The 23,425-nt window shown below is 43.1% G+C and overlaps 1 protein-coding gene across 2 annotated transcripts in view; it reads right to left on the bottom strand.

The window, feature by feature from the left end:
• Nucleotides 1-23,127, bottom strand: part of PRKCA (protein kinase C alpha) — a 146,175-nt gene extending 123,048 nt beyond the window's left edge. The window contains exons 1-2 of one of the 2 annotated variants that reach the window (XM_064395256.1): nt 22,752-23,127; nt 19,574-19,605 (exon numbers count right to left, since the gene is read on the bottom strand). In XM_064395256.1, coding sequence (XP_064251326.1) covers nt 19,574-19,605; nt 22,752-22,924 — 205 coding nt within the window. In that variant the 5' untranslated portion in view covers nt 22,925-23,127. The remainder of the gene's footprint in view (nt 1-19,573; nt 19,606-22,751) is intronic. The other variant, XM_064395255.1, reaches the window with a different exon arrangement.
• Nucleotides 23,128-23,425: the final 298 nt, after the last annotated feature.

Below are 23,425 nucleotides of genomic sequence, written 5' to 3'. Positions count from 1 at the left end.
CACTTAATTTAAGGAATTTGTCTTTAAAGACAAGGGGAGAAGACACCTTAATTTATTCCCTAAATTTGAGCACTGAATAAAAACTTCAGCTGTGGAATATTCTATCTAAATATGGATTATTACTGAGTATAAATGAGAATGCAACATTTCTGAAATAATCTGAGGATAAAGTGAGTTTCAACAATATTTATTTTTTAATATCTAGCTGCCTTTCACCTGAGCCTATGTAAATGACTGAGACACAGGGAAATAACTCAGAGCAGGAACAAACCCTTAGAACACTTCCACAAACAGACTGATAATACAGAAAGAAAACCCAATTTCCTTCATTCACACCAATGTGAAAGCACTGCTTTTCTTTCCATTTCTTCAAATGATTCTTTTGAGATGGTTTCTTGGTAGGTAAAATCCTCCTCCTCCTCCAAACTTTCTAATATGGTCAGACAGAGCAAAGTTCAGGGTGTGTAGAGTTTTTGTTACTATTATGATTAAACTCGGGATAAGAAACCTTCACAATATTTGAGTAACTTATTTACAGGATAACTGACAAAAAGAAAAGGAAGGAAAACATTCACATGAGGAAAAAAAGGCAGGCAGGAGTATTCAAACAATACTCAGAGTGTTTAGTTCAGTCAAATATTTCACTATTTCCAACAACCCACACCCCTGTTAAGAGGAAGGAAACAAGGTGTTTGAAATCATAGTTTAAATTCCTATTGCAATTTCACGAGTGGAAATGAAACCCAGCAAATGGAATTTGTGAGCAGGAGGAAGCAGAGGATGACACAGACAGGCAGTGCTGGGGCTGAGAACCCCAGGACAGCTCCTCTGTGCCAGGATGGGGCTGGCAGCACAACAGCCCTGAGTTAATTATTTCTAAGGAGCAATAATTAACCTCTGGGGCAGCTGGAGTGCTGTGCTCCTCATCTTCCTGTGCAAGGCATCCCAAGGCTTACCACTCAAATCACGGGGACAAGGAATTCTCCTGACAACATAAAACAGCACAGCCCCAAAGTCATTCCCAAACCTTTTAATCACATATGAGAAACCAAACAGGCTGGAAGCGGAACACTCATTTTTCAGATTTTTATCCATGCCTTGAGGAATAAAAGCAAAGTACCTGAGTGCTGGAGACAACAGTGGCCAAAGCACCACAAGGAGGGCTGGAAAGTGAAGAGTTCTGTCCCCTGGCAGAGCAAGTCCCATGTAACACATTCACCCATATTCCAATATGTGCACAGAGAGTGCCAGAGTTTTCCTTACACATCAAGAAGTTATCCTTCCTTATAATGTGTCTGCAAATAAAAGGCTGTAATGCCATGGTATACAAGGAAGGGGTTATTTTTAGCTCAGACCAGCTGAATGCTGTGGTTCAAAGTGTGATTTTAGTGTAATAAAAGAAAATTAATATAACAGTAAATTAAGGAAAAATATGGAGGTTGCATGAAGCTCCATTATAAAGTGATTTCTAAGTGTAAAATTAAATGAATTAAATTAATAAAAAGATTGTTTCAGAATAAATTTCTGAAATATTTTTTGTTTATGTTAAAGTGACTGAGAGTGGCAAGGCAAAATACTAGAAGCCAAAGATTCTGTTACTAGTTTCATTTTGATGGAAATTCTAGCATACAAGGCTTTAATGAAATTAAATAGTTTAAACTACATTTCAATTCTTGCTAATAGAAAAATTAGCAACTGAAAAAACCCCACAAAGCAACCTTCCTACAGATGCAGCAAGGACTAGAGGAAACGCTTCATGTCAGATAAAACCCCAAGAGTGAAAAAACAGTGGTGAAACACAGAAGTTTTTCAAACAGATGCAAAGCAGCATCGTGTGGAAGGTTCAGTTTACTGGAATCCATTCCTTCTCCAACGTTCCAACAACACAGAGGCCACGGAGGTGCAAACCCAGCTGCTCCAGAGCCCCTCCTGCCACCTGCCAGGATGCCCAGGCACATCCCCAGCTCTCTGCTCCTGGCACTCTCCCTTCCCCAAGGCTCCTCCTGCTGTCCCTTCCCCGTTCCCTGCTCCTCCTCTGCTCACAGGAATCCCTTTGGTGATGGAGCAAGCTCAGGGCAGGTCCCCTCTTGCCAGGCACAAATTCCTTTGCAGGCTGGCAGGGAGGGGAAGGAGCCACACGAGTTTCACTGCCTGGGCACCGCAGGGTGAACTCCCTGCCCTGCTTGGAAGCAGCCTGGCACCAGGCTCATCTCCAGGGGAAATTATGAGCTCTCCCTCCAGCCTGAGAGCTGCTAAAGCAGAAAAAAAATCTGCCTCCAATCGAGGCCAAAGGGTGTTCCTGGATGAAAGAAGCAACGTCAGGAAGCCAAAATACTTCTCGAAACTCAGGGTTTAGAGCTCTGCTGGATGCTGCATTTTTAATAAATCTCCGTTTCATTCCATCAGCTTCAAATAAGGAAACATCCCAAGGATGGTGATAGCAACAAATCCAGCATGCTATCTGCAGGAATTAGTTCCTATAAATAGTTTTCCCAGGCTTTTTAAGACACAGCTGTACCAAGTTTCCCCCAGAATCAAACTAGCCAAGGCATTGATTCCCTGCATCATTTGTCACTTGCACAAAGGTTGTGACAGGATCCCAACACCATCCCGGGCTTGTTCTGGAGATGCCTCATCACACATTTTAATCTTATTATCTGTGAAGATGGAACACCATCTGCAACAAGCTTTTAAAGCATTTCTTCTCCAGAAGCAGAATTCAGCGATGATAACGAGATTCTGCGAGCATGACTGGATAAAATTTTAGCGTGTTAACCATGACCCAAAAAACAGTGCCATGGTTTAGGAGCAGGATTCAGAACTGCTGGAACATAGTACAAATCTCACTAGAGCCTCAACATGTGCTCACTACTTCAGCCCTTCCACACAACCCGTCAGCTGCAAAGAGGGATTTGACAAAGCCAGGGTAGATACCATCAGTACCCATAATAATATCCAAAAAATCTCAGGCTCGTATGGATTTCTCAAGTTTAATCCTGCAATGAACGAAAAGGGAGGAAGCAGCTCGCTGACTTCCCAACCTAAATACATAAAATGTTTCAACTCTGCAATCAGAATTTAAATTCACACCCGCCAAGCGAGAGATGAAATGACAACATTGGAGCAGAGGCAAGCTTGGGTCTGGCACGGGCAGGGTTATTGCAGTTTGCAGAAACTCATCACTGGATTGGTGCCAGCCACATGGATGATGCTGGGAATAGATTACTTGGGAGTAAGCAGCCATTGAGAGAGGTACCCAGGACATATTTATTCTCATTTAAACAACCCTTGAGTTACAGAGTGTGCTCAAGAAGGCAAAAGAGGTTTAGATTTAGAATACACTCCCCATAAGAAAACCAAATGGAAGAGTAAGAAAACATAATTCATTCTTCAGATGTAAGTTATGAAAATAAGTCCTCAGTGAAAGGTAAAATTGCTTCTAGGTTGTGATCTCCTCTACAATGTCCTGCTTGAAAAACTACAAATTCCCACCAGCCAAAAATTCACCCCTTACTTTGCAGAATCAAGAGCAAGGGCAACCAGGGGAGAAAGTCTGCTCAAGCAACACAGTACAGCCAGCTCACTGCATCAGAGGTCAGAATTGCAAGGTTCTGTTCTCATTCTGACTCATCCCTTGAATATTCACACTCCTCAGGACCAGGAGCTCGTGAAGCATAAATACATCTTTGCACAAGACTTTGTACCACAGCAATGAAAAACAAAACAAGTCCTGTCTCACGTTTATCTCACGCTCATCTCCTGACACAGTCTGTGCAACCCAAGCACTGCTAAATATCTCATTTTACAGGTGGAGGCACTATTAGTCTAACACACAAATAAAACTCAAAGCAATTCCGTTTTTAGTGTTTTGGAGAGCCTAAAATCAATGACAGAAATGCAGAGTGTTGTCTAGAAACAACATTTAGGAATGCCAGACACATTTTTGGTTTGAATACCATAAGCATGTTATGATCTGCAGGTCCAAATGTGAAGAGACAGCCCAAGGGTGTGCAGACACAGGTTAATTAGCAAAACTAGAACATCTGGATTGCTGATAAATTTCTGTCTTGTAAACACATCAGCAATCTATAAATAAAAAGTTCTGCTATCAGAGATCTTGGTATCTACTCAAGAGACAGCACGAAATTTTTTTAACCCTAAAATCACCCACCATCTTCACAACTGGCTCTTTTCATAAAACTGATCTGGAAATACAGAATTTTGAATAACACCTTGGTTTAGTGCATTATTCTAGTGAAAGCCTGAAGTCTCCCATCAACAGAGGACCCATTTTGGACACATCTGTTTTGAAGCTGAGCAAGCTTTGAATTACTACCTTGTTCAATGAATTTTTGTGGAAACTGATCTCACAACTTAACAAAAAAGATCTACAGAGAGATGTTTTCATATCCCAACTCAACCTGAAAGCAATTCACATTTAAAACTATTTTAAAACTGACTAATTTTAGAACCATTATGCAGGTACTACACATGTTAAATAATAACCAGTGTTCTACCTCTCCTAAAACCAAAGTCCAAAATATGCAAGAGCAGAAAGACTTTTTTTTTCTATTCAGTCTGAAATCTTTGAAGGCTTCATGGCTAAGAGTGATGAAAAAAAAAAATTGATATTTTATCCTGTGTTAACAACTAATCCAGCACTCATTACCTTGCTTTGCCAAGCCCTGGTGATGTGAAGAACAGGAAAGGGAGGCTGTGGTGCCTTTGCAGAGTGTGAGGTGGGAGGAGGGACCAGGCTGGCAGTTCTGTGTCAGGGACATGCCAGAATTAGGACAGGCTGCTGGAAAACTCAGCAGGACATCAGCTCCTGAGAGCAGCCTTCAAAAGCATTCTCATGGCAACACGGGTTCTGCCATTAAAGCAAATTAATAAAATATCAAAACAGGGGGCCAGGCAAATGTTAAAGAGTGGATTTGTAGCTTCATGCTTTCCTTTGGAATGCACAAATTAGGATGGTGTTCCTGCAAAAACAAGGAGGCAAGACACGCAGACAAGTCGAGGCTACATCAGGAATTATAAGCAACGAAACCCGAAAGTTTTAGATGTTGTGCAGCCAGCCAAACCCAGGCTGCTGCCCACCAGGCTGCAGAGGGGCAGATCTCATCTGGGAGAAACCCCAGAGCTCACTCACCACAGCCCGAGAGCCAGAGCAGCTGGAGAGGAGCCCAAGGACCCAGCTCCAGGGTGGTTTCTGAAAAGAGCTCATTCACATGGCCCACACCCCTCGTGCAGCACGGCTCTCTCCAGAGCCACTCCCCAGCCCAGACATGTTTTTTTCCAGTCCTATTTCACAAAAGATTGAAACTTCTTTCCAACAGATGCGTTTTGTACTGCGGTAATTCGGTGATATTTCCTGATGGCTGGTAACACAAAAGCTGGGGCTGCTTGCTCCAAAGGTTGCATCTGTTACCCTGCAGCTCGCCATCAGGGCAGGATGAATGCCTAACTGCACAAAGAGACACCACAGAAAAGGAAATTACTCCGGTTTTAAGCCTCAACCTGGGGATAAATAATTTGTCCATGCAAGAAGAGCTTGAATTAAGGCTTCTATTTGTTCAAAATATGACCTAATAGGAGAAGGAGAAAAAAAAAGAAAACCGCAACCTGAAAAGCAACTTAAACATTTTCTTACCAATTTTACAGCTAACACAACAGAAAATACCTCTTGATTTTCTCAAGCAAGATCATCGTTGTTCCCATCAGCCCTTTGATTTCTGAGACCCTCTTAACTCAATTAACTGCATACAACAAAACAACCTCCATGGAAGGATAAATTCACCCTAAAACTCACTGGGAGCTACAGACAGAACTTGGCTCAGGGAGTGAATTTCTCCTAACACCACACACAGAAGAGCCATCAGCTGCGCTTTCTGTGCCCATGACAGCACAGCAGGAACAGTCCCACACCAAGTGAGAAGGGCGTACCTGAGGAGAATAAGCTTTAAATATATAATTTTCTGCTCCATCGATAACTATACCCTAAAACAAGAGGGGAGGGGATGAAAATAAATCATCTCCCTGTCATTAAGCCTGGCATAATTCTGTTTGCTGAGGAATGGTGCTGTGGGCTTTTCCTTACAGGGTCAGCAATGTGTGGATGGTAGAATACACAAATTATTTCACAGGGTGTATTTATGTTTGACACAAGCACAGGGCATGAAGCCCTCTGAGCTTCCTAGGAACCAAGGATTGCATCTTCTCTCTTGTGCCTCTTAATTACTGTTACAAGAGATATGTGCAATGAGAAATTCTTTTTGCATGAGCCAAGTATCCAGTGGATGCTTCAGGTGGTGTTCATAGCTCTGTCCTTACACGCAGCCATAGCAAGCATAATTTAAATTATATCAACTATTTATGTGACAGAACATTTTTGTGTAAAACTTCAGGAGACCTTATCGTGCTATCAAATTGAAATTTCAATACTGAGCTCCAGCAAATAATTTCCACTTCAAAAAGTACATCTGGAAAGTGAGAGGATAATATGTGCAAGTATCAGCACATCTCGTGTCTCTCTAGGTTACTAAACCTCCTGTATCAAGGGCAGCTCGCTTTACTAAATATTAATGCAGAACTCTGCATAATATGAGGCTTCAGTTATTCAGAAGATCTCTGAACTGCAAATAAAAATAAGCATTAAAGCCCACACTATTAACTACAGATTAAGGTCAGATCCCAACAGTTGTTCCATATAGAAGAATGTAATAGATAAGCATCCACTGACCATGATACTGATCCCTTCTACAAAGCAGATTTCAAGATCCAGGCTTTAAAATTTTTAAGAACATTTATTAGCTCAGCATGAATGCAATCCTTCACTCCCACAAAGAGTGCAGAACTGGGACAAACTGTGTTTTGGAAGTTCTGGAAAGGCATCACACACCTGCTGGCCAGCCCAGTTTGCATTCTCTGCTCTGCAAATCTGACACTTCTAAGATTAACCCCACTGATTTTTATCGCTGATTTCCTTTTCATTTGGCCATGTTAAATGTCAAATGATCCAATGTCTGACACTGCCCTTTTAATTATTACAACCAAAGCTTAAAGATGACACACACACATCCCCTCACCCCTTCAAAGTGAGGCTCAATGAAACACAGGAAACAGTAAGAATTCAAAGGTCAATATTTGCATAAGTGGAATAAAAGCCAAGAAAGCAAGAATTATTAAAAATTTAATTCAACAGCAAGTTCTACAATTATCACTCTGTCTAAGGTATTGATTTAAATTACAAAATAAGCTTCATAGATAGTGCTGAGGACTTCATTAAAAATTACTGAACTTATTTATCAATGCTTCTTTCAGAAAGCTCATTATAAAAACCTGCACAACCCCAATTAGACCTCCCAAGCACATTAATGATATATGAGGTCTTTTATTCCCTCCATCAATCTTAGGCTACACATTTACTTATATAATCAATACTCCAAAGTTAAGGAATGTCCATAAATTCACGGCCTTGCATCAATGAATCTGTTCACTCAATACCCTCTCACACAGAGTCCCCGTCCCTGTCAGTCACATTAACCCAACCAACCACATTTTATTGCTCTGTAATCAGGATTCAAAAGCACTTGAGATGACAGGAGCAATAAAAACCCTTGAGACTTTATATGTCCATTATGGTGGCTGGGTTGTTTAAAAACAGGAGCTGCAGTTGCAGTCTGTGACTATAAATATGCACAGCACCAGCACAGGGCCAGGGAAGCTCTGGGTGCAGGCAGGAAACAAAGGAATCTGAGGTCAAAGACCCTCTGCAGAAAGCAGGGGAGGGATGCAGCAGTGACAAACGTTTGTCCTCCCTCTTCCCAAAATAGAAATCGCTCTCTTAGCAAATATTTTACAGTGGTTTGGGACTTTTTCTAGTCCATTTATGAAAAAAGAAGCCTGGACAAGGCATACTGAGCAAGATGTCAGGGTGAGGTATTTGTGCTCCAAGGTACTTGAGCAGTCCCAGGCCTCCAGGGATTTGCTGCTTGCTGGACTTTCAGGAGAACCCCTGACACTGACAGACCTTGCCTTCAGCACATTTGTTGTCAAGTATCCAAACCCACAGAAGCCATGCAGAACCTCTGCTGCCACAGAACAACGGTGCAGCACTGAATAAAACACGAGCCTTAAATGTTTGTAACATCATGCATTTATATTCTGAAATGAAAGTGACGCCTGGCCTTGTACCAGGTTTAATAATATACAAGAAAATTCTGTTTTTTGCAAAGGGTTCAAAGAAGCTCAAGCTCAATTAGATCATCAGCACTTTATATAAACTTGACAACTAAGCTGTTCCTCATTACACAGCATCAAGAGATGCTGACAAGACTTGGGTTTTGCAGAAATCTTAGAGATGAGCTTTGCTGCCTTTTAGGAAAACAAGGGCAGGCATCAGTTTTACAGCTCCATCAGGCACACCTGGGTACCTGAGGCAGAACAAAACACTTAAAAGAACTGCTCAGTAAAACAACAACTGGCAAGAGCACACAGGGAGCACCAGCACGCAAAACCCTCTAATGCAAAAGCCTGCTGTGCAGTTGGCATAACGACTGCAGATCCATTAGGAAACAATACAGCTTCCCAGGAAAATGTATAAAACATCTCCACCACTTGCACTTCAGAACCCTCTTCAGCAACTACACAGCTTTTTAGTGCTCCTTTTCAGAGGCAAATCAGGGATACTGGTGCACAGGGGCAGGATCTGTGCTGGTGGCACCAACACACAGCAAAGAGCTGGAGGCCCCAGCACAGGGAGGAGCTGGAGAGAGCCCAGAGGAGGCTCCAGGATGAGCAGAGGGAAGGAGCAGCTCTGCTGGGAGGAAAGGCTGGGAGAATTGGGGTTGATCAGCCTGGAGAGGAGAAGCTTTGGGGTGACCTCACTGCGGCCTTGCAGTGCCTGAAGGAGCCACTGGAAAGATGGAGAGAGACTTTTTACAAGGGATGGAGGGACAGGATACAGGGAATGGCTTCAAACTGCCAGAGAATAGGTTTGGATGGGATACTGGGAAGAAATTCCTCCCTGTGAGGGTGGGCAGGCCCTGGCACAGCTGTGGCTGCCCCTGGATCCCTGGCAGTGCCCAAGGCCAGGCTGGACAGGGCTGGAGCAGCCTGGGACAGTGGAAGGTGTCCCTGCCATGGCAGGGGTGGCACTGGGTGGGCTTTGAGGTCCCTTCCAGCCAAAACTGTTCTGTAATTCTGTGAACACAAAGAAATAAACTACCACAAAAAAAAATTTCACTTTTTCTCACTGATATGCTGGACTAAGAATGATACTTCAGGAAGTTTTCATATCTAACAAAACACAAAATTCCCCAGGGTCTTTGGGCAATTGCCATAGTTGTGTGCTTGTCCTGGCCATACACTGCATTAAAAGCACCATAAAATACAGTTTAACTAAGCTGCACAACAAGATTTATTGAGCCTTTGCTGTGTTTTAAAGGTTCACAACTTAGGATCTCTCAATAAGATCTAAAGGAATTCTGAGCAATATCTAGGCATCAAACTATTTGAAACAGACCATAAATGAAATCATATTTTTCTCCTTTCTTTCTGTAATGTTGCAGTATTTGTCTCAATGGCACATACACAGAGCAGAACTGAAAAACACCTACCCAGAGGAATCTACTTATTGCTTTCTGCTGCATCCACATCACTTGTTTCAACAGGGAAGTTTCACTCTATAAAATTACATCCAACATTTGTAATTTGCAAAAGCTGATGATAAAAAAGAGGGACATATAAAACTGACATACTTGGAATAAGCTCAGAATTAATTAATTTAAAATTTACAAACAAGGTAGGAACAGTCCAAAATCTAATTTCACAGCACATCACAAATTCAATCAGCTAACACGAAAATAACTATATATACACTTTAAAATAAACTCTGCTGCTCAGTCTGTTTCTATGTTTATCATTATTTTGTAATATTTTTAATGGGAACAAGTTCAGGGAATTGTTAGGCTGAAACCTATTTTATGCAATTCTGGAACAGGAGAAAAATGGAGCTGCCCAGAACCTGTCAGCACCTCGCAGGGTGTCACCTTCAGACACACAAAATCCTCTCAGGATCAAAGCCTGGATGCAAGAAATGGAAAAGTATTTCAGGTAAGAGGCTTCTAGGGAACAGGAGAGGTAACACCTCTCCCAGGGAATCAGGAGATGCCGTGGAAATGCACACAGGGTGATAGAGGAGCAAAAATAACTATGAGGGGGATTTTTCCCAACAGCAATGCCTTAAGAAACAAAGAAACTGAAAATCAAGCCAATAAAACACTGATGTACACAACCACTTTGCATAAAATAAGGATTATTTCTGCACTCTCAGAACACAGTCACTTTTTTTCCTATTTTTCTTTTTTTTTTTACTATTAAAGGCCAATTTCTTGAGAACAAGATTACTTCGAGGTGGATTCTGGCTAATCTTGCTGAGTAAAAACCAAAATAATAAACCCACACAGACTAGAAGCTGAAAGAAGATAAAGTATTATTCCAACTCCTTCTCGTACATGAATAATGGCTTGTTTACTAAGGAGCTAAAATACCACATTCAGCACACATTCCAGGGAAGTTAAAAATGCTGATAATTTCAAAGGAAAAGGAAGAGTGTGCTTTGGGAGGAGAGTTACATTGGAAATAACCTTCAACACTCTTCAAAATGAGAATTTCTATCTACAGCCCATGCCTTGGGTATGTACTGGTCCTTCATTCAGCAGTAAAATAAGGAAAATCAGTATTTAAACCACTTTTGAGTCACTAATCCTTTTTTAACATGTTCTAAGTAGACGCCATCATGCACATCCTGGTGTCAAAAGCCAGGCACACAGGACCCAGCTTCTAAACATCTGATCCTTGTAGCTTTCATATCTGAAAATGGATTGCCACCAATATTCAACTGTGCCATCAGTGTAAGGATCATTTAGAGAGACAAAAATGTGGAGTTCTCAGCAGCACAATCTTCATAAAATTCTGCTTCAGAATAAATTACAAGCTTCATTTAACTCTATGGAAATGCTTGCAGTGTATGCAGTACTGAGAGCTGTATATAACCCCTTTAATTGAAGTTAAAGACAAACAAGGAGCAATAGCTGCAACTCCAGTTAAAAATCACTTGTTTTAAAATATGAGCTATTTTCTTAGCAAAAGGAAGACAACTTGACAATTGCTACACAAGGCAAATAAAGCCCTGAATGTGCAATTTGTGTTGATCACTGTCCATCCACTGACACTTCTGACAGTGGCAAAACCTCTATTTGTAAATTATGAGCAAATCTAAACCCTGACAGGCCATAGTATAAAGACAAGCATTAATTAGACTTTTGCAGCTTCATTTTAAAAACTAAGAAGTAGCAAATAAGAGCAATAATGGCTAACTTTTTGGTGTTTCTGGATTAATTTGCACTTTTAGTTTAAGAAGTATGTTTCTGTGTCAGTCTAAATGATAAATAAAGGAGGATATTTTGTAAACTAGACAGGACAAAAATAATGATTCCACTAGACTTCTACATTTATAAGGACATATTTCAGACTTCTAATAAAGCTCACTTGATGAAAAGATTCTAATTAATAGAATAATATGATTTCAAAATCTAAATTAAGCCAACTAGAATATAAGCTGAAAAAAAGACCTACATTCCTGCAGTACCTTAGAGTCTATATTATGTAATTGCAAAAAGGAACAAAAAAACTTAATGTAGATCACATTCTAATTAAGAAGCCAAAGTAAATGACACTGAAATGCACAGAAAGTTACATATGCACATGTTTGGCTGCCTGACTTAGGTAACAGTCATGAATCACATTTATGGAAGGCATTATTCAGAAATAGCTGCAATTGAAAAATTAACAGTTGATAACCAGCTCCAAGCACTCCCAGCCTCTGCAAGCCTTCAACAGGCACTGCTGGAAACAGTTAGAATTAAAATGTTCAGCATCCACAGGAATTTAAAAACACTTAAAGGGTAGTTCCTGTTATTAATTACACACAAGAGAATACTTCGCCCTTAGATTTTCATGCTTCTACTGCAGATGGAAAAGCTGAGAAACTGAGCCTAAAGTATTTATTAAATAACTTATTATTTTTACCTCTCACCCTAAAGAGAAACAACCCACAAAAGCAAACATAAAAGAAATAATTATCAATGCATCCCAAGAGGGAAATCTGTTTTCTTCATCTTCTTGCAACTTTCTTTTCAGCGTTTCATTAAATTCTGCTCATGGCATCCACAAAAATCTTTTATAAAATGAACACCATATGTGGTGTGTAACGGCAGCTGATGAGCAGGATAGCCAAGGGAGAGGGAAAAATTAAGAATGTGACAAACTTTATCTTGCCCAGGCCTCAAACTGGTTTATCTGTCAACTGGGGATGAGCTACCGCTCCCACATGTTCAATTAGAAGCTGAAGAGCTTCATGGAATTACATCCAGGGCACTGGAACAGTCAGTCTCCTAACTGGAACACACTGCTGGGATATCCGACCAATGCCAGTAAACAAACTTCACATGGCAGAATGTGGGAAGGATGAAGATGGTTTTGCTTTTGAAATTGAATATAAGAAAAAAATGTTTGCTGCAAGATAAGGTTTAATTATGTTTGAGGCTTGATGAGCACGGTATCACCAAGAAAATTTTCAAGAAAAACAGGAGTACAATGCCATATTTATTTATTTACTGACATGTTCAGTGTTGAGTGAATTACACAGTTAATTGTGTACTGAGCATTGAGAATCACAGAATCCTTTAGGCTGGAGAAGACCTGCAAACAATCATGGAATGGTTTGGGTTGGAGGGGACCCTAAAGCCCATCCAGTGCCACCCCTGCCATGGCAGGGACACCTTCCACTGTGCCAGGTTGCTCCCAGCCCTGTCCAGCCTGGCCTTGGGCACTGCCAGGGATCCAGGGGCAGCCACAGCTGTGCCAGGGCCTGCCCACCCTCACAGGGAAGGATTTGTTCCCTGTTTCTAATCTAAACCTGCCCTCCTTCAGTCCTGTCCCTGCACACCCTGGTGATCAAGTCCAACCCTTAACATTGCCAATGCCACCACTAAACCATGTCCCCAAGAATCACGTCCACATCTTTAAATGCCTCCAGGAATGGCGACTCATCCTGATCTACACAATACATTGAAGTTTGGGAAAGCATGTGATTGTAGTAACAAAGAATCCTCACCAACAGAAACAGAGGCACCTTCCCTGTCCTGACACAGATGTCCTGCTGCCCCTTCCACCCAGCTCAGGGACAGCAAATCCCCTTCCCAGCACAGAAGGCAATGGCTGAAAGCAGAACCTGCACATCTGCATGGCCAGGTAACGCTCCAAAAGGAACACATCTGTGGAGGAAAATACTGTGAACTAAGCTCTTCATTTCAGGGCTTTTATGTCTGGTGGTATCCAGGAACCAAAAGCCTCCAGCACCTGCTCTGTAGCACCCAAAGGAAAAGCTCCATGCTCCAGGACCACCCAGCAGCACAGACAAAGCTGGGATGACTGGGATTTCCAAAGGGCTCTCCTGCTCTGAGCCAGCACTCGTGGGTCTGCACTCATTAAGACTCAGGAGTTTCACCCATCACTGCTGTTCTCAGGAAGAACTCAGAACATGGGCAATTTTTCAAAAACCTCTCAGAGCTCACCTGCAGAAATAGGAACAGAATCTCAGCTTTCACAGGCATCAGCAATTAATGGCACCATATTTCCTCATAAAATGGGTCAGACGTTGCCGAAGTAAGGACAGCCAAGGGAGGGGAGGAACAATAAATAGGAGCTGACAAGACAAATGCACAACAAGCATCTTATCTGTGTGTTTGTATATGTCAAATTATCTGCAGATCAACAAAATTACTGCCTTTTGAGAAGGGATCCAGAAATACACAGTCCACGGACCAGGCTGAGAGCAAAAGGCCAAAGGAAAGGACAAAGGAGAGAGAGGAATCATGGAAACTGCCTGCAGATACAATTCATGCTCTCAGGTGCTGTTTGTTATTTTGTGTGGGTTGTGATTTTTTGGGGAGTGTGTATAACAGTTTGGGTTTTGCTCTGGGGGTTCCATTTTTGAACAGATACCCCCAAGTTATGCCCATGAAAATATATTAACGAGGCAGCTGCTGGGAGTGTATTTTTTACTGAGTTCCCATTTCAGAAGATTTCATGCTGACTTTCAAGCTCCATAGTCACAACCTTCCATGGAATTAATTTCTCAATCTTAGGCTTAGAGCAACATTAGTAAATGTAAACTGTAGCACATGACTAATAAATAATATAAAGAGCACAAAGGAAAACACCCACATTGTTCAAGCCCTGGTCTGTAATATCCCCTCTCACCACAAAAATGATAATGATACAAGAGAAGCAGTTCTGGCATAGAAAGGGGAACTTGCTTTGTGTCTTGTCCACCCTTTGGCAAAAACATTTCCAAGTAAGGAAGACAAATTATTTTTATGAGAAACAACGCTGCAATGCAATAGATTTCTCTTTCTTGGTTACAAAGGCAAAATGAAGATTGTTAAAGGAGGAAAAAACTGTAGGGGAAACACAGCCATCAGGATGGAAAACCAAGAATTAAGCCTTGATCCATATATAGAAAAGAATAAATGGTGCTGCTCCTACTACAAATATATCAGCACTGAGGATTGATGAAAACTGTGGGTGTCAACCAGGTTGGAAGTGTCAGAGTTTTCACTGGTTCAAATCTTCAGATCATACAGCAGTAAAAATCAGTTTCTCAACCAAAACACTACACAGACCTTTAACACAACATTTTAAATGAAAATATGTGATTTAAAAATGAGGTGGCACCAGGAGGTTCTTTGGTCCTTTAGTTGTAGAAAAGAGGTCAAGAATCATCAGATAAAAGAGAAACAATGCAGAGGAAATGAAGTGCTGGTTTGATGTGCCAGTGTTACAATATTTGAGTATTAAAAACTGATAAAATGTACCCATTTTCCTTTTCAGTGAAGGAATTGCTGTAGATGTCTGCCTAGCCCAGACCCAGCATGGCACGAGCTGCTCCAAGCAGCTTAGGACCGCAGTGGAAGGCAACATTCAACATTCAGAGAAAACTGATCTGAAGATAAACTGGGGGAAGACAGGAAAAAACAGTGGAAAGAGCAATAGTTGCCCAGATAGGGGAAGCATAATGATCTGCTTTAATTGATTTCTCTAATTTTTATTTATGTAAATTAGGAAACAAATGTGAAACTCTTCCTTAGCTCATTACTATCCTAAAGCCAAATGTATTTCACAGCTGAACTACAGCAGAATATTGCACTTCAGTAAAGCCTGCAGCAACCATGTAAAAGAGGGAAAACTTGCTGTTAATAACTACAAATTTTGACCATTTAGGAGAGAATGAACAACAGAGCCTTGATCAGGAACATGAGCTGATCACATTTGTATTACTGTAACTAAAAATATTTCTGCCCTGAGGAAATGTGCTGAGCCTTCAGTGGTGAACTTAAAACAACCTCTAAACCTACATAAATACATGTTCTACAATGTTTGTTCTTCACATCTTACTGAGTTCCTATTTGCTGATGTCTGTTCAGCAGAAAAATGCTTCTTACAAATCCAACAGAAAGAAACAAGTATAGGTTACACTCAGAGTGGATCAGTCTATCAGAAGGATGATGAAGCCAAAATTTAACTTAATTGCTTGCTTAATTTAAAGCTAGCTGTCTCAAAAGAGGAACTTTCATGCTGTGGCAGATTGAAAAAGCTTTAAATTATTCTGTTTTTCACATTGCTCTTGCAGTATTTCCAGGTGCACATCAGAGGAAAGCTTTCAGTGCTACAGACAGCTTGCTGGCCTGCTTGACAATGTAAGAAAACAAAACAAAGCCAAAACTTCCTGGAATGATCCTCCCATCGTGTTTGCACTGCCACAGACACGATCAACAGCAAACAGCAAAAGCAAAACAGCAGAATGAGAACTCCTGCTTCACAGACACAATATTTTAAATACTTCGTGTTTCTATAAATCAACAACAAACCACAAATATCAGACGGCAAAATGCTTTCTAATAACAGGAATAAAAATTGGAGAGAATCCCAGAATCTGAGGTTAGCAAAGACCTCCCAGACCATTGAGTCCAACCTGTGACCAATCCCCACCTTGTCACCAGCCCAGAAAACCGAGTCCACACCCAGTGGACACCTCCAGGGATGGAGACTCCACATCTCCCTGGGCAGCCCCTCCCAATGCCTGGCCACCCTTCCTGTGAAGAAATTCTTCCTGAATATTTTATCTGGGAGAATATTAATCCCGCTGAAGTCTTTTAAGTCCATTTTCAAATCCACACATGGCCAAAAAGACAGACATTTTCCACTGCTACTTCATGATCCCCAACCCCCTTCTCTAAAAAACTTCTTTCCGATCATGCAAGAGAATTCTGCCTCCTCTCCACGAACTAACACATGGCTGCCTGCAAACCTCAGCAGTCTTCCTGAGCTTCTGTTTGCTGGAATATTCACAGCAGCCACATTAAAACGCACCCATTAAGAAAGACAAACTACTTAGCATGTGGACTGTCCCTTGCTGAGCATTTGTGTGGTAATAATGCAATTGCACCTGACCCTCTGCCACATTCAAGGCATTAAAACCACACCAAAATTTAATTTGCTGTCTTTTGCAAATTCATCAGAATCCCATAAATAATGAGGTGGAAAAAAATTATCTTGCAAAATGTTTTAGGGACATAAATTGAAATAATTCTCTTCAATTCTAAAGAGCCCATTTAAATGTCTTTATGTAATGCTGAAGCTGAACACTACGGCAGAAACAGGCATCTAAGCAAGTCCAATGAAAAAATGGGTCAAAATCAGATCATTTCACTATAGCAGTTTAAATTCCAGAAAATATATATATTTTAAAATATTTAATGAAAATATTTTGTTTGAGGGCATCTCAAAAATAAAACTAAAACTGTATTTTGTGTGACACTTTTTAAATGGAAGTATTAAAAATATATAAAAAGCATATATTTCAGCGTATATTTGCTGCAATACTTAAAACTGCCTAACCATTAAGACCTTTTGTTTAGTTAAAGAACTCTAATACAAATATTGATAGAATTGCAGTTTTTTATAGTAGAAACATCATTTGAGTGTGGTGTGTGACTGTTGTGGGCCTTCCTCTTCCCATTGGGATCAAAGGCAAGAAGAATTTCAAACAACTTTGGAAATAACAAAACCCCCAGCTCTGAATTCTGCCTGAGGTCAAGTTTGTGGCTAGTGGGAGATTTTACAACACTCTTGAAAACAGAGTAGAAGAGGCTTTTTATAATGGAAACCCTGAAGAACCAAGAACTCCAGTCATGCTAAGAGCTGTCACTGCAGTGTTCTTTCCTTCATGTCATACTGAAAATTCCACTTTATTCTCCATTTGTCATTCTTCTCTGTAAAGACAGACACTTCATTATAGAAATTAGGCTTTTCTTCTGCAGCCTACCTTCTAGTTTCAGACTTTTGGTTTTAATTTCTCATGTTCTCAGTAGTTTTGATCACTAATTTGGCTTTCCAGCTTTAGCTGGTGACATTTTAGACAGAAGATTCAGAAAGCTGAACAGAAAAAACACTGATTCAGTGGTTTAACTTTATCATGGAAGTTTTATTTGTCAAGATTATTATCCCAAGAGTATGAGCTCCTTGATTTTGAACACAAGTATAATGAATAATGGTTAAAAAACCCCATTACTTAAAGTGCACAAACAACAGCTTGCTACAAACAATGTAAAATCGGAGTATTTCTCAGAGATTTTGCCCAAGAACACAGACAAAACCACTGGATACAGCAGTCTCCAAAGAGAAAGTGTAGGTTCTCACTCTGATACAGACAAAAGCCAAGTTTGAACATATTTAGATTCCTAAAAAGTGTCACTTCTGAGGCATTTAAAAACAAACAGAGCTGCTCTAGTGCTTTACACTTGGTTGTGTGCATGAATGTTATCTGCAGGGGAAACAAGACTGAAGCAGAACTTCAGCTGGCTCTGTACAGATCAGTCCTCAGCAGCAGAACTGCTCCTGGCTCAGCAGAGCTACGATGGCAGGAGGAATTCCAGGCAGAGGAAAGGAAACTGAAGAGGAAAGGAAATCCAAAGCCCTGGAGATGAGCTGCCAGGCCAGGGTGGATCTGTGGCTAGGGCAGGGCATCCTGCCCAGCCTGAGCCCCCAGCTGGGAGACAGCAGAAAGTCAGCACCGTGCAAGCTGCAGAAGCTGGATAACTGCTCCATCTGAATGCAGCCCCAATTATTTTCTGTATACCAGCAGAAATCTGTAATGAACCTCTAAATAATTCCTGAACTAGGAACCACTGAGCTGAATGAGACTGGGGAAATGCCATTCCCTTACCACCTCAGCACTGCACATCTACTCATCTACAGCACTGCTTTGGATGTGTTGGGTGGCAAAACCCTGGAGGATACCTATAAAATTTAATATTAATGTTTTGGGGCACAGAGGAACAATCATGGATGTCTGCTTACCTCCATCAGGAAATGCTGTGTGTGTCTGCAAGGCTCAACTTGCAGAAAGAAAACTTATTTCTTGCTAATCTTTAAAAGGCATCAGTCTTTGACATCCACTTTCTCAGAGGTTTAATTTCAAAAAGCATCAGCTCACATCAACTTTCACAAAAATACCACAGAATCCATAATTTCCCTAACTGCTACGTAAAAGCAACGTTCAGGAGAGTCAAATGTGCTCTAAGGCAAGAGCAAATAGCCATCAGAAATGCCATGAAGAAAGAAGCAAAAGGGCAGCTAATGAGTACACAACATGCAGCTGCAGCAGGAGTGACAGGGAGAAGGTGGGCAAGGGAGAGGGACAGCAAAAAGGCTCATCCTAATTAAGCAAACATATGACAAAGGAAAAAACCTGCACTAGCTGGGTGTGGTTATTTCATGATTAAATGCTAAATAATGATAAGTATTTGGCAGAAATACAGGCTGTGTGAGAATACAGCATTTACAGATATACTACAGCAGCTTTCAGTTCCTCAAGGTTAGCAGGTTTATTAAGTCAGTGATTTTATATAGGTGGATTTTTTATTTTTGTAATTCAGTATTACATAAGACAGAATTGTCTTGTCCTAATACAGAGATAAAGCCAAAGGTCCTCCTGAACATGCATTGTATGAAAATGAAAACCAGGGACTTTGGGTTATGAAAAGAAGCCATATGACTAAAAAGTGAATCCATTTTCCAAAACGCCCACACAGACAAGAGCTTCTGATGAGAAAAATGATCTCTGCAAAGCTAAATTGCACAGATTATTTCCATGAAAAGTTACAATCTTGCAGATTATACGATATTTACTGTGCTGGCATTTAAAAAAAAAAACACCAACTTTTTATATTATTACAGTATGAATAATTACTTGATTGTTCAATGTAAATTACATAAAAATCAATAATTACTTAATTGAATAATTGCCTTATTTTAGGATTCACATAGGCAATGATGCTTGCTTAGTTTTTCCAGGATTGTTTCTCTCTTGCTGCTGGCAAGTTTTGGGTACCTTTAAAATGAGGTGCCACCACCTGTGTGTGCCAGCAAAGCAGCTGTGGCTTACCTTGGCACTGGAATCCTTGCTTCCCAAATCCCCTGCATAAAGAAGGAAAAAAACTGCCTTAGTATGTTTGGTTTTAATTTCTACTCAATGATCTCTAAAAACATAAAAATAGCTTCATATTAAATTACTTCAGGTTTTGCTACGACAGCAACAGATTCTGAAATACACAACACAGACCAGCCCACCCATTTCAAAGCAGAGAACAATAGCTGTCACCAGCTATGTAATTTCAGCTTCTGGCAACAATTTTTTTATTATTATTATTTTACAAGCTATTTTGGATCTACAATTATCATCATCTGTGATTGCTGCATAATATTTCAACTCGTTTAATGCCACATGTATATTTAACAGCCACGTAAAATATTCCAAGTTCCAGCAAAGGCACGTAAAACAAACCAGACTTGGGGTTTCATCCAGATTTTGGGATTACAAGCTGCTGGTGTGAGGCTCAGCTGGAGTCCAGCCGTTTGTTGTATGGAAAGCAAGCAGGTGAAAAGTTTTGCTTGTTTCAACATAAACGAGAAGACAGGCCCCTGATTTTCATACTGATTGTTCTGCAGCTTCCTTGCTCCATTTCCATAACGAAATACAAATGTGTGTGCAGCACTTCTGCAATGAATGCAACGACAGTGGCATCCAGAGTTCCAACACATTTTGTACCTCTGGCAAACTCCACTGCTGTGGATTTATTTGTTTATCTTTAAGCAGCTAACATTCTCTTCCCACAAAAATAACTGTTTTGAGTATCCTGCCTCTAAACATTTCTCTGCCTTTTTCTTTGCAGCCTGTTTTTCATCTGGAGAGCTGGAGCTGCTCACACAAACAGACAAAGCCATGAGCTGGAGAAGCTGTGTGCAATTAACAACATGCGGCTTAATTATCAACTTTATGGAAATGGTTTCTTAAAAAAATGCATCAACAATTTCTCCACTTTTTATTTATTTATTTATGGAAGAGACAAATCCTTCGGTGCACTGTTCCTTCAGGATGAAGCTGAAATGACACAGCTTAGAGCATTTCTCTGCACAAGTTGCTACTTCTTGTTATTATAAGCAAACCTGAACTAGGAAAGCCAGGAGAAAAATCAAAGTACTTGTTTACTTGGCAGCACACGTGCCTATATTGTCATTCTGATGCTTTTACCACTCATCTTCATAAAACTCAAAAGCTGGAAGCGTGGAAATGCAATCACAAGAAAGCCCATGGCGGGACTAAGAACATGAAACAGACCTGAGATAATTTTTAATCCTTTGAAATATACTTATTTGCAAATATTCCTGTTTTATCTACTCCAGAAGCGCGGCTGCTGCTCAGTGTCTGAGCTGGATCCCTGCAGAGCCGCAGCCCATTCCACTCCCAGAACAGTTACAATGTAATTTTTAAGTAAAAAGTCTTTTAACAAAATATCAACACTCTAGAACCAAAGCGGAGAGGTGAAAGTTACTGAAGAGAAAAAGGAGGCACTAAACAATTTTGGTAAATATTACCTGATGAAACGTAATCTAAGGAAAAGAATCTATTTGTAGATTTCATTGAAAGCTTGTGTTTACTGTTCTTTATACCTCCAAACATTGTTAATTGACACAAGTCATTTTGGAAACACTCAATGGTGCGCGATGGAGAGCGGCCCACCTCCAAACCAGAGAACCAAACTCGTTTTGGAGGTGTCAGATGCTCTTCTAAGGAATGCGAGGAGCTTCCCCAGGCTCAGCAAGCACGACAAGACAAGAGCCCAGTCGCTCTTGCCACCTGTCAGCCACAGGATACCCCTTCAGCTCCAAATCCTCTGTCATTCGTGACAGAGCTTGCTTTGTTTTATAATTGTGCTGCCGGTGTGCGCGAACCCCGCTCGCAATAACCTTGCAGCGGTTTTTCACACCTCCCAAATCATTCTGGTTTAGATCAACTTTGAAGCAGTTCCTGAAGGTCTCTCACTTTTACCACACCCAACTTCCACTTTTTAATTTTTTTTTCCCCCAGAAAAAGATTAAAAGAAAGAAAAACTCAGAAATTTGACTTGTTTCTTGTGCAGTCTACCATGTCAGCTTTCCTTCCTTACTCTGCGAATATATTTCAATCATTTCTGGCACAAGCACAGGCTTTGCTTCAGCATGCGAGCAGAGGAAAACTGACAGAGGAAGGAAAAGGTCCGTGTCCAGACACATAAACACACATAAAAAGAGCAAGAAGCGTGCCACGGCCGCAGAGCCAGCCGCGCGCAGACCCTCTCACAACTTCGGCCAGAACAAATCTCAGCTCTCCTTTTGAGCACCAGAGCCGCGGTGTAAACTTGAGCGGCGGAGCAGGGCTGGAGCGAGGTGCGGGAGGGGAATCCCGAGCAGTTTGCGCTGCACGGTCCCGGCAGGTCCGGCACCGCCGAGCCCCGCACGGCTCCTGCCGAGCCCGGGCCCCGGCACGGCCCGGCCTGCCCCGGCACGGCACGAACCCACGGCTGTACTTCTCCCTACCAGCTTAGCAATGAGGGTGTTGGTAGGGAGTTTTCCTGCCCTCTCGCGCAGGAACCCTTCTCTCACAAAAACCACCCCTCCCTTTCCTCGGCGTGGAGCGGAGCAGCGGTGTCACCGTGCCCGCCCGGCCTCGCTGCCCGCCCTGGGCACAGGAGGGAGCAGGGCAGGCACCGACCTGGGGGACCCGAGTTTTGCCGCCCAGCAACGCCCCGGTGTGACACGGGCACCCTCCGTCCCAGCGCGGCTGTGCCCCCAGACCCCGGGGACGAGGGGTGAGAAACACAGCTCTGGACCATGTGGGAAGCGATGGTCCCAGCGCGGGGCTCCAAACCCTGCGGGTCCCTGCGACCTCCCGAGCGCCGGCAAGTTTGGGGGTTCCCCCCGCCCCGAGAGCGGGGTGCGCCCAGCCCCGGGCCCCCCGAGCAGCGGCAGCCGCACGCAGCCCGCCGGGAGCGGGATGCGACAGCGCCGGGGCAGCGAGGTGACACGGGGGGTCACCCCCAGCGGGGTCACCTGCCCGGCCCCGGCGGGAGCGGCGGCACCGCGACCCGGCTGCCCGGGGACAGGCGGGCGGGGAAGGGAAGGGAAGGCAGAGCAGGGAGGGCGGCTCACCGGAGCCGGGGCTGCCCGAGGCGGGGAATCCCCCGCGGCGGAGCGGGCCCGGGCGGCGGCGGGCGCGGGGGGGGACGCGCGCCCCGGGCTCTCACCAGATGAAGTCGGTGCAGTGGCTGCAGAAGGTGGGCTGCTTGAAGAAGCGCGCGATGAATTTGTGCTCCTTCACCTCGTGCACGTTCTTCTGCCTCAGGGCGCCCTTGCGAGCGAAGCGCCGCGCCGCCTCCGGGTCGGCGCCGGGCTCGGAGCCCGGGAACACGTCGGCCATAGCGCCTCCTCCCCACCCCCCGCCGCTCCGGGAGTCGCCGCCCCGACGTCCGCCCCGTCCGGCGGCCGCCGAGCCTCTGGCAACGGCGGCGCTGGGCGCTGCCTCCCGCTCCCAGCCTGACGTCGGAGCGGAGGAGGATCCCGAGCCCTCTCGCCGGCTGCTCCGCCCGCGGCTGAGCGAGCGAGCCCCCGGCCGGGGCGGGGCGGGCGCGGGGCCGCCCCCGCCGGGGAGCGCCGGGGGAGAGCGGGGGGGCGGCCGCACCTGCTGGCCCTCGTCAGCGCCCGCAGCGAGCCCCGGGGCTCTCGCACACCGGGGCTCGCTCTTACACACACACCCGGGGTGCTCTCTCACACACCAGGGCTCTCACGCACACCGGGGCTCTCTCTCTCACACACACACATCCCGGGTGCTTTCACACACACCGGGGCTCACTCTCTCTCACACACACCCCGGTTCTCCCCGCACACCAGCTCTCCCCAAAACGCACCGGTTCCACAGGCA

Source organism: Passer domesticus, chromosome 20, assembly GCF_036417665.1.
Source record: "Passer domesticus isolate bPasDom1 chromosome 20, bPasDom1.hap1, whole genome shotgun sequence".
NCBI lineage: Eukaryota > Metazoa > Chordata > Aves > Passeriformes > Passeridae > Passer > Passer domesticus.
Note: the sequence above shows the minus strand (reverse complement) of the source record. Positions and strands in the feature narration are given on the sequence as shown.